Genomic DNA, 12,519 nt, shown 5'->3' with positions numbered 1-12,519 from the left:
GGAGAGGAGGAGAGAGGAGAGGAAACAAGAGGAGAGTGGAAACACGAGGAGAGGAAACAAGGAGAGGAGACAGGAGAGGAGATGAGGAGAGGAGGAGATAGAGGAGAGGAAACAAGACGAGAGTGGAAACACGTTAGGAAACAAGGAGAGGAGACAGGAGAGGAAATGAGGATACGAAACAAGGAGAAGAAAATGAGAACAGAAAAGAAGAGAGGAGACAGGAGAGGAGGAGAGAGGAGAGGAAACAAGAGGAGAGTGGAAACACGAGGAGAGGAAACAAGGAGAGGAGACAGGAGAGGAGATGAGGAGAGGAAACAAGGAGAGAAGACAGGAGAGGAAAGAAGAGAGGAGACAGGAGAGGAAATGAGAAGAGAAAAGAAGGGAGGAGAGGAAGCAATAGGAGAGAGGAAACAAGAGGGGAGAGGGGAGAGGAAATGAGGAGAGGAAACAAGGAGAGGAGACAGGAGAGGAGATGAGGAGAGGAAACAAGGAGAGGAGACAGGAGAGGAAAGAAGAGAGGAGAGGAAGCAATAGGAGAGAGGAAACAAGAGGAGAGAGGAAACAGGAGAGGAGAGGAGGACACAGAGGAAGACAGAGTTATTACACACATCCACCATTAAGAGAAAATGTTTTTACCGGTCAGCACCACAAGAGGTCAATGTGACGCCATGTTCTAACGTCTGAGTTTTATTTTTAACGTCCTCTGAAGTTATTTTTATCAGGCAAAAGGTTTCATTATCAGATTTATTATGTACACCAGATATGTCCTGCAGTAGCGGTGATGTTTATAACATTACAATGCAAACAGAAACTTTGTCTCTTGTCCCAAACTCGTCAGATAAAAACAGGCACACAAAACATTCCTAAAACAAGACAACTGTGATCCTACCAGAAGAGATCAGCAGAGATGAAGAACAGTCTTAAAATCAGAAGCTCTAAACTGAACATTAAACTCACATAACAGGAGTGACGGTTCTGCAGCTGGACTTGCACACAGATGTTTTACTTTTGGTTAAAATCTGCTTCATGAGGCAGACGGTTTGTAATTTAGGTTTGATAATCAGGGTTTAATACAGTTTAAATCAGTAAAATCTCGAGTCTTAACTTCAGCGCTGTGTGTACCTTGTTCAGCAGCCCTTCCTCCCTCTGGTTCTTCTGCAGGACGTGTTGCAGAGCCAGCTGAGTCTTCTGCTGCAGCTTCTCCACCTGCAGCTTCTCCTGCAGCCACGACCGGTCTGCGGCAAAAACAGCCTGTGAACTCAAATTCAATCTTTCAGGACGACGGAGCGAGACAGATGAGCGAAGAGACGTACCTGCGGAGAGCAGAACGAAGGCCGAGAACAGGGCGAGCTCGTCCTCCGTCAGATGCAGCGAACACATGCTCTTAGCAAAGTCGAACACGGATGTGATCAAGTCGTCACAACCTGGAAACACACAATGGGAAATGGTGATGAAACACATTCAGTGACTTTCAGGCCTCTCGCTCAGCAAAGATGGAAACAGGCTGCTATCAAACAGCATTAATACTCCTTAAATAAAATCAGGAGAGACAGACAGAGCCTACTTTAGAAAGGATGAAAGCCGAAAGTTACCGTAGTCATTTCAACTTGGGTTAATTTTTCTGTAAAGTTAACTAAATGATTGAATTGTGGAGAATCTAACGGCGTGTAGCATGTCCACACTGACAACATTTATATTTGTATGTGTGATTTACGCAGCTCAGCTCAAGAGGTGGGCTTTAATCAATCAATCGATCACATTTTATTTAAAGTGCAAAATCACCAAAAGACATGGTCCCAATACACTTTACAAAATACACCGGAACAAAACAAAGGAGCGTGATACACAGCCAGAATAATATCCACAAAATAAAATAATGAACACGATTTAATAACTTCAAGTTTGCTCAATCCTGCCCCAACTAAAAGCTTCTTCAAACAGAAAAGTCTAACCTCAAAAGTGGTGATGTCCGAATCCAGAACCCAAATTGGGACATGGTTCCATTATTTAAAGAGGCTCTAGAAAACTGAAAGAGGTTTTCAACATCCAGAGAACCTCTAGAAAAATCAGACCAGGCTACTAATTGAGACCCGCGTTTATCTGTCAAATCCAGGCCGGTTAAAAAGGTATAGGCGTTGAATTAGGGCTCTGCTTTTAAATAAAGTTTTACGGTAATTCAACGTTTAATCATTTTAATGTGACTGTGCAGCCAAAGATCCAATATTTACCTTCTTCTTTAAAACAAGCCTGATGTTTCACCAGAGGCACATTCAGGGATAAAGTTTCGTCTCGTGAACAACAACTATTCAGGAAATTAAGTAGTGAAATATGGATTAAACGGGCTGATATCTGGCATTTTGAGATAAAGAGCGCGGGCCGATACCTGCACTCACGTCGAGGGTGGTGAAAATAAGTTTGGATCCCTAAATGTCCTCAGCTTTTACTATACATAGCACGTTCCTCCTAAATGACAGCAGGTCTAATCTAACAGCATTACTGTACTGAGTTAAATCTATATCTATCTATCTAGTTATACTATAGAGAATAAAGCCGCTGAATTACGTCTGACAAAGTGAACCCTGCTCTTCCTTAAACACCAGCTGTGTTCTGAAATCTACAGCAGTATGTTTCTGTTTCATTCATTAATAAAGCTTCCATCTGAAACAACACGTTACTGAAATAACATGTAGATTAGGTTGTTCTCTGCAGGAATTATGGGATTATACATGATTTTTCTTTCCTGCTCTCTAGATATCAACATCGGCCTTTGAAAGCTTATCTCTGCAATCTATAAAGCACATATAATGAGTTTAAAACAAATCATCACCTACTTTGACATTAAATTATTTTGAATATAAATTTAAGGACAGACACAAATAACATCTTAGTTTTGTGATGAGAGAGCTGGCAGGTGGAAGAAGTACTCATGTACTCATCATGTACTTCAGTAAAAGTAACACCACAGTGCAACAATACTTTGTTACTAGTAAAAGTTCTGAGAAGTATCCAGAAATAGCTCTTATTAGGCCCATTTTATGATCAATAAAGTCAAATCTTAATTAATAATTTTACATCCTAGTTTTTTGTTGACTGTATTTTTTACTTACTTGAGTAAATGTCCTTGGTTATTTTCACTACTGCCAATTTCAGAAACTCCAGATGCTACAGAGCACCCAGGAAGTGGAATATTAGACGTTATATTGATGTGGAAATGTGTGCAAAAGGGAGAATATATATCTCTTTACATATAGATTGATAAAGACCTTCTTTATCTCTCTCGATAGACACAGCTTGAGTAAGCTTGAGTAAGTATTCAAATCTCCCACTACTCTTGAACTAAGCCCACGGTGCGTCTGCGTGAAGGCAGGGGAGATGTTATTTGCTGTGATGCAGCACCTGCAGAGACAGGAGGTCAGTAATCATCTGTTAGAAAGTTCCCCCGCTCACCTAACGCCTCGAAGGCATCGGGACCTGCAAACTTCCCATCGAAGTAGACGGTGTTGTTCTGCGAGTCAAACACGCGACACATTCGGACGAAGACGACCTCCAGAGAGCCTGGCAGAGGAAACACGGAGAGACGGGTGATTCATGTGTAATACCATCTGACTTGTTGACAGTGAACAGCACCAGATGTGAATGAAGCCGTTATGTTCCTGGCGTCCCCCCCTCACCAGCTTTTAGCAGCACGATCTGGTCATTTTGACAGAGATCCATGAAGCCGTCGATGCGTTTGGCGAACTCCACCACGTACTGTATGGCCTCGGTGACCTTTACGGCGCAGAGCTGCCACATCACCTCCCGCGGCTGCACAGGACCGACAGGGAAGAGATTAAAACTAAACACGTCTGAAGTTAACAGCACAATAACCAAGGAGCGGTACGCTGGCTGGTTCAGTTCCAGTAAACGCACCTTGCTCTGGTAAATCTCCACCTCGTCCTGCAGGAAGTTCTGCCAGGTCATCTGCTGCAGCTCCTCCTTCAGGTACTGACACGTCTCCAGGTGGGACTTCGAGATGATCTGAGCCAGGTGATCTGCGACGAGACAGTGAGCAGGTGAACACGGCTAGATCGACCCATCAGGTCGGGGCTGTGACCATTAAAAGAAAGTCAACAACATGCTGAGTAAAAGTTGGTACCATAGGTGTCATTTACACCTTGGACCCACAACTTTTTTGAAGGCATAATTTGTTTAAAATGAAAATGCTTTGAGAAAGGTTTATTTGCACATTAAGAAAACATGCAATGTAAATATAGAAGAATCTATAGGATTCCTTCGGTGTTGATCGTTCAGAAGGTTTCTAGCAGCAGCCGAATTTCCAAACACGGACCCGGTCATTACAAGCTAGAAAACAAAACCACCAGTTTCATCCTACAGCGTCTCTCTAGTGGACACTGGCCGTGAACGAGCCGATCGAGTGGGAACTATCTGCAATGCAAAACGGAGGAATATGAAATGCTTGTCACCATGACGACTTTCTAGAGTCGGAAAGTCGTCACAAAAAACCCTCTGTTAAGCGGCAATCACGAGGGTGGGAAAGAGTTAGTCAACAGGCCGCGTCCACACTGCTGCGTTCTCCAGAAAGGTGGTTTAAAATGGCAGGAGGTTGGAAGCTCATCTTCAGAGCTCATTAAAGTCATTAAAGGAGACCTTTTGCTACGTTTGCACCTCCCGTCCAGACTACAACGGCGAAAACGAAGAACTAAAAACAGAGAAGTTTGGAAACACAATTTGTGTTTCCAAACTCCAGAGGGCGTTTTAGTGAAGACGGGCCAAAACAGAGGACTTTAGAAACGACGACGCAGCCGCTCACGCTCGGCTCTCTGATTGGGTCTTATAGCCTAAGTCATGCAAAGCAGAAACACGATGACGTGGTATTTTTATCCAAATATTCTGTACCGTGCAAATAACATTAGGAATAATGGGATTATACATGACTTTCCTTTGTTTGGATATCGGCATTATATATCCTGCTCTATAAAAATCAGCATCGGCCTTCGAAGAAACCCGTATTGGTCGACCACTAAAATAAAAAAAATCTATAAAGCACATATAATGAGTTTAGAACCAATCCTTACCTACTTTTACATTAAATTATTTTGAATATACATTTAAGGACAGACAAGTGTTTTGGCATCTAATCAGCCCTTAAACTCATGGATCTGGTTCCTTTATTTTGGTCTGAACGCAGGCCTACAGCGTGCACAAACTCAAAGGTTTCATGTATTCGGGCCCCGGACTCCTACACAGCACGTGTGGCACAGAAGAGAAACTCTGCCACATTTTTAAAATCCAACTGTGTCAACAAAATGTTTGTGAACGCAGCAGCTCAGGCAGGAAACAACCCTGAAACATACAGTAACTGTTGTTCTGTTCAGCGTCTCTGGGCTAATTGCTCCATATGAATATGAAATAACACGAGAGACCAAAAGAACAAGGTACAGAAACACCGTCGGCTGACACAGCTTCTGGGGCGGGGGGTGGAGGTGGAGGTGTTATGATAGATGCTTTTGTCAAAGAGAAAAAAAAAAAAAAAACAGGAATAAAAACATCTCCAGGGAGAATGAAAATATGATTTCCCCCGTCGAGTGGCCGGCCTCGTCCCACTTGGCCCTAATTAAGAGACGGCTAATTACCACACAGAGACTTTAATGAGCTCTGAAGATGAGCTTCCAACCTATTTTAAACCACCTTTCTGTCTTTGTGCGGCCCACAGTGTCTCTTTTCTCTCTTTCTAACTCCTCTATGTGGCTGCTGCTTCTTCTACCGCTCTGCTTCACGTCTTTTAAGATATTTCCTCATCGCTCTCTCCCTCTGTTGGTTTTTCCCTCCAGCTCTTTACAGCCTTCTGCCGTACGGCGGAACGTTTTGTCATTTTCCTTTTTTTGGATCACCAGGTGTGGATGCAGACTTTAACTCCGACCCGTCGCCAGGGTTATTAAAGTGGTGGGCAGTAACTGAGTACATTTACTCAAGTACTGTACTTGAGTACAAATTAGAGGTATTTGAACTTTTCATTTCACACCACTTTCTGCTCCACCTCTGAGGGAGATATTGGACTTTTTACTTCACTACATTCATCTGACGGCTTCAGTCACTTTACAAAGTCAGATTTTTAAACACAAAACACACGAGGAGTTTATAAAATGTAATATTTTGTTATAAATTAATCCAACAGTTTATACAAGTACAGCTAGTACATGAGTTTTATCTGGCAACTGTTTCGATAGTTGTTCAAGACATTTTTCATGTCAAAACTTTACCTTTTAATTTTTGGTGCGAGAGACCCGGGTTCAATCCCCCACTGTGACCCATCCACCATTGTGTCCCTGAGCGAGACACTTAACCCCTCGTTGCTCCAGAGGCGTGCGACCTCTGACATGTATAGCAGCTGTAAGTCACTTTAGATAAAAGCGTCAGATAAATGAATGAATGTAATGTAAATTCTGAGGTTTGGACTGACAGCACAAGCATTGTGAAGAAGTCACTTCGGGCAAATGTGGCAATATTTCTCCCTATATAGAAGAAAATAAACCATAATAAAAACCATTAATTTCAGTCTGATATAAAACAGTTCAACCTCAACCAGCTACAACAGTAAAAGCTGATGATTAATAATAATAACAGTCACATGGGACATTTTTCATTCTGCACTGTACACTTTTACTTTGAATACTATTAAGACTTTACAGTCTCAGTTATTTTTTTGTAAAGCCTCGTTTTTATTTTTATTTCAGTTAATAAAAATGTTATTTATTAGTTTTCGTTAACAACCTTGCTTGTCATTGGGGCTAAACTGTTCGGAGGAGGCGTGTCCTCCTCCTTGGCCCCTCCTCCTCTACAACCACCTTTGCTTTCTCCTCCATCTCACCGAGTTCAGCCAGGGACGATGTGTTCCCGTCACTGAAGGAGCAGTACGGTAAGAAGCTGTTACTGGAGCCGTAGTCGCACAGCGGCTCCGGTTTGATGCCGTTGACATCCAGCCCGGACTGATCCGGGGATGGCTGGAAGTCCAGGTAGAACCCGCCACCTCCTCTTTCTCCTCCTCCAGAGTCTGCCTGTTTGTGGAAAGCAAGGTTGACACATATGAACTGTAAGTAATTCCATTTCAGGGTGTAGCTTTTACTCAAACACCTCTGACAGACCTTAGAGGAGACAGATCCTCCTTCAGGCGAGTGTTGTTCCACGTAGCCTCCCAGCTCATCCTGCAGCTCCGTGAGGCCCGTGGAAGAGAGGCCGTAGTGAGGGGACAGCGGCTCAGCCTCGCCCGGGTTCGGGCTGCCGAGGCTGGGGTGGGACAGGAGGGGAGGACCCTGCTGCTGCTGCTGCTGCTGGAGGCGGTGTTTCTGCACCTCGGCGTACAAACTGTCCCGCTGCTTCTTGGACATGCGACCAAACTTTACAGCTGTGTTTGAGGTAGAGGAGAGGTTAGCAAGAACATGAATAATAATAACCTCACAGACAAAGACACTTGAGCACTGCTGACTGCTGACCGCCAGATGTGTCTGCAGGTGAGAGTGCGCACGTGTTAAATGTATGCACCTGTGTGTGACTCACCGTCTCGGGACATGCCCACAGACAGACATTTCTGCAGACGGCAGTGCTGGCAGCGGTTGCGGCTCGTTCTGTCGATAACACAGTTTTTCTGGCGAGGACACGAGTAGGCGGCGTTACTCTGCTGACTCCGCCTGAAGAAACCCTGAAAGAGGAGGGAACACTTCTGTCTGAAAAGGGTTTTTGTTTTTAGATTCCAGTTGTGGCCTTCACTCGTCTTTTCAGCACTTGTAAAAGATATTACAGCTGTTTTGTTTTTATTTGATTTGCCGTTTTACTACCCAGAAACCCCTGATCCACGGGCCGTACTGCCACATCTCCCATCAGCCCCTCTCTCTCTCTCGTGTTTGTACACATCCGCTGCTCGTTGGCTGTGAAGCGAGCGTCCAGCTGCCAACAGCAGCTGCACACTCGGGCTTGTTCAGGGAACCTTTCTAAGCAGGAGTTCTTCTCTTGTGACTGATGGTCCAAACTGAACAAATGTTTCTTCTGCTTCTGTTAATGAGACTCAGGCTGTCGGACCGCAGGCAGGCTGCGGTGGAGACAGAGAAACTGCCCAGGTGTTGGAGGATAACAGGGAAATAGATTTTTGTGTTTTTAAAACTTACTTAAATCATCTGTAGTTAAGCAGCGATTGTGGTAAATATGGGCTGAACTATGAAATGTGACGGTCAAGCTAGATATTAGTTTTGCTACAAGCTGATTTTTGAAAGCTTACCCAGAAGACTTCTTTTGGTAGACCCTGACAGATAACTCATTTTGTCGTGTAGGTGTGAGGACCTGCTGTCTTGGGGTGTTGGGGCTGAAACTGAAGCTGTACAATGTTGAACAACAGCAACAACAGCAGTCTTAGTGGATCCTGGTGCGTCCACTGTCCTGATGCAGAGGACAACTTGTCTTTCCAGGTGTCACAATTGGTCCATTTGACAATGTGGAAATAACACAAACAAGAACCAGAAACAAACCAACAAAAAAACCCAATCTCATGACGTTCACTGCAGCCACTGAAGCCCAGTGCTGCTCAAATCTGCACAGAAACATCACGAACATTTGCATTTTAATCCTAATAACAAAGTTATCAAGGAGGTAAAAGGACAGATTTAAGGACTGTTTTTGATTTTAAACTCTGAAGTCTTTCAGTCAGAGGCCGATTTCCTCTGAGAGGCTTCAAAGTGGTGGAACAAAAAAGAAATATAAATGACGGAGTCTCCATGAAAAGGGTTGAATCCCAATCTCCACACTCAGACTTTGAGTAGCGTTCCCGGTGAGCGTTCAGGTGCATCAGGGGTTTTGTTTCGCAGACTTTTTTAACCCTTTGTGCAGACTTTAAGTACATGCATCTCTGCAGACTTTGCCTGAGGGAATTCTCCACAGTTCAGAGTGTGTTGTTGTGACAGTGCCCTCTCTATTAATGCAAAGAAGACTAAAGAGCTAGCGATCACGAGACACAACAGTGCTTGTCCATATATTTCTCCTGTTTTGATTAACGATAAGCCTGTTGAGATAGTTGAGGAGTTTAAATACTTAGGAACCATTTTTGTAATTTCACAGCCAACACAGAGTACGTTTTTAAAAAAGCAATGCAGCGTCTATATCTGATCCAGAAATTGGACATAAGCAAGAATATCCTCAAGAGTGTTTATCGAAGTCTCGTCGAAAGCATTCTAACTTATATATGTACACAGTGCTTGAAGTGGAAAAAAATAGGTGCCAATACCTATTCTATCCTCAACCACAAGATGAAACTAGTAAATATTATAACATTAACGACTTTGCGCATATACCACGCAATTTCCTGCATTCTGGAGACATTTTCTGCACCGATTTATGGAGGAAATGTCTTTATTTATATGAAGGGAAATAAAATTAAGATGACAATTCAAAATATCAATATGTTACAGAATATAACGCGGTAATCAGCTTTTGGACAATTCACATTTGTTTCTTCTATGTTTCAGTTGCATCGCATGTTTTCTTATTGTTTATTGTTTCATTTGTTATTCAACATTTCTTGTTGCTGTTTTTCAGAACTTTTTTAACAAAAGCTTTCAAAAAATGATGGAGAGATTCTGATTCTGACCTGTCCCCAGTGTCCTCAGTGTAAATGACACCTACAGTATCTGTCAATATTTTTATCCAGGCTGTGTGTGGCAAGCACACGGCTGCTTGAAAGGCACCGAGCTTCTCTTCTCCCTCGTCTCTCTCTGCCAACAGAGTTTAGCAGGCAGGCGAGAACGGGAACAGGTGAGCGTCACATAGAGGGCAGAGGAGAGGACCGGCAGCTCGGGAGAAGTCCCGGTACGCAAGAAAATGTCCCGGTACGCCAAAGAGTAAAATGTGGAGGTGCTGGTACCGCGTACCGGTGCGTTCCGCCCCACTTCAAGCACTGTATGTACACTGTATGGACACTTGGGGGAAAAGGACAAAAACAGATTGTGCAGAATTACAAATTTGGCTGGGAAAGAGCAACAACATTTGGGATGTATGTATAAAACGCAGGTGAAACAAAAAGCTAGACGAATTGCATCTGATCCTGTACACCCCTTGTTTAATGAATTTATTAAATTGCCCTCTGGAAGGTGCTATAGAGCAGCTGTAGCAACTAAGAACCTTTACAAAAAGTCTTTCATACCAAATGCAATTATCTCTCTAAATTCATAATGTCTCCACTCCGGAATCCAATCAGTTATGGTCTGTACTGTGTATGCCAAAGACAAATTTCCACATTTGTGGACAATAAAGACATTTGATTTGAAACACAGGGTTTCCAGGGGAAGTTGCCGTTTAAAAAAGGTAAACAAACATGGAAGGAGGAACTACAAGAACAAAGATGAACGAAGAATTGTTTTGGCGTAGTCACGGTGAAGAAATAAGATATGTCCCATTTTACCATTTCTGCCCCTTTGCAGCCTCTCGCACTTGAGCACTTACCAGGTGACTTCAACCAAGTCTGTGAGGGTTCTGTCTTCAGGGTGGAGATTGGGAATGGACCTCTGTCTGAGAAAAGGCAGGAAGCTCATGCCAAACAGGAAGTGAGACAATATAGAGGAGAGGGCGGGGCTTACCTTACAGCCCTCACAGGTGATCACCCCGTAGTGGATCCCTGACGATTTATCTCCGCAGATCTTACAGGGAATGATTTCAATCTGAGCTGCAGACAAAGAGAATAAACTGTCAGGATCACACGCTCCAAACATCAAAACATCCGCCAGCAGAAACATGGACGCCATCACAATGGCAGCTTTATTCTCAGATTAGCTCTGTATCAGATGACACGAAGATGATAATGCTCGATTGTGTTCATTTAAAGAAGCTCCATTAATAAAAGAAACGTCAAACATACTACAACACAGCCGGCAATCCCTCCTCACACGGACACATTCATAAATGGTGGCGAATAAACTCACGGCTGCACAAACATGACAGACAAAGGGTGAGGTGGCGAGGGTTTGTTCGATATAAGTCATCACACTAACGAGTCAAAGTCGAAACAGGAGATGTCCTTGCTCTTGCAGCGTTGTCAGCGTACGTGTGTGGAGCCTTGCGCCGAAAAAAACACGGTGCTGCACAAATGCTGGTGCAGCAAATATGGCAGGAGCCGAGTCTGCAGTCTTTAAGTCTTTACTGAAACACTAACTCAAATATTCAGTCTGTAAAGGGCTGCACAAAATTCAGTATATAATCTATATAAGCACAACAGAGGATTTAAATTCAACAAGTCCTCCAAATGAATTAACAAAATATGTTTGTTTGTTCAGGTGTTTTCTGATCTGGTGTCTCATCGTTTGTTTTTTCAAAACTCTAGTTTCATGATGTGACCAGCAAACGCGCCAAAATAAATACACATTCAAGCTGAGATAAAAAAAGATTCAAATCCTGAACATAAATCCGAACTATTTTAAAACTCATTGTTCTGTTTTATATCGCCTGTGCAGCACCTTATTACAACCCATATTTACATTTACTGTTAGGCTGCGACCTTTAGTTGCAGAAGAAGTCAGGTGATGGATAGATGTGAAAAACAAACACAGGACTTTCAAACAGAAGACCGAGGGTCGAGTCCCGTGTGATGCCAAGTAAACGTCAACTTTTTTAAAGTTAAATAACCCGCAATAAACACAGAAAGAATGTCCGCCATTATGCAGCATACGCCATCATACAGACCATAATATTTTGGCATAATACCACAACCGTGGGTGTGCTTTAACATAGTGATCCGGCTTTCCGGGTTAGACTGTGAAAAAAAAAAGATAAAAAAGACTGCGACGTGCAATGCAACAGCGTTGAAACGTCACACCTGTTCCGGCTCTGTTACCACCAACATTCCCGGCTCAGAGGCGGATCAAATCTAACCCCCCTTTCCGGCCCCGTACCTTTCATACAGCGCAGCGGGCTGGCATATTGGCGCAATACACGCGGAAAATAACGTAGTGTGAAAACGCCCAATGAGACGAGATTGGAGGTGTTGGTAAGAGCTGCCCTGCCCTATTAACAACACAAACCCATTTTAAAATTTGCAATTATTATGAAGCATTGCCTGATGTGAACAATGCCTCGAACAAAAGAGCTCTCAGAAGACCTAATAGATTGTGTAGCAGACCTACATTTTATAGTTATGCATTTTAATAAATTTATGAGAATTGATACCCAATTATGAATTCATAATTGAAGATTCATAAAATCAAAATTTTCCTCGTTTCAGGGCACCACCGGAGTTGTTATAATCCTAGAGTCTCCGGACCTCTAGGTAGTTTTGAATAATTATACAATTATTACTAGTGATCAGTTAGTTAATAATCGCTCAATTATCTTAAATCAGTCAGTCAGTCTCATATCTAAAGGGTCAATTCTCTTGGCAGGAACTAGAAATAGGCAACACACACAGCTCTTGATTATATTACAGTGAATTTATTCTCTAACTAAGGTGATAAAAAGATGGTTGGATACAGGGAACATAAACATTTGCTG

General features: G+C 43.0%; 1 protein-coding gene across 1 annotated transcript; it reads right to left on the bottom strand.

The window, feature by feature from the left end:
- Positions 1 to 1,122: 1,122 nt before the first annotated feature.
- On the bottom strand, positions 1,123 to 10,781 carry LOC123965197 (nuclear receptor ROR-alpha A-like; the record flags this gene model as incomplete). Its single annotated transcript, XM_046041778.1, has 9 exons — positions 10,617 to 10,781; positions 7,555 to 7,696; positions 7,143 to 7,402; positions 6,869 to 7,055; positions 3,910 to 4,031; positions 3,672 to 3,804; positions 3,448 to 3,555; positions 1,314 to 1,424; positions 1,123 to 1,235 (listed from the first exon to the last, which is right to left on the bottom strand). Coding segments are annotated over exons 1-9 (1,341 nt in total), but the record flags the coding sequence as incomplete, so codon positions are not given.
- Positions 10,782 to 12,519: the final 1,738 nt, after the last annotated feature.

Source organism: Micropterus dolomieu, unplaced genomic scaffold (genome assembly GCF_021292245.1).
Source record: "Micropterus dolomieu isolate WLL.071019.BEF.003 ecotype Adirondacks unplaced genomic scaffold, ASM2129224v1 contig_8837, whole genome shotgun sequence".
Lineage (NCBI taxonomy): Eukaryota > Metazoa > Chordata > Actinopteri > Centrarchiformes > Centrarchidae > Micropterus > Micropterus dolomieu.
Note: the sequence above shows the minus strand (reverse complement) of the source record. Positions and strands in the feature narration are given on the sequence as shown.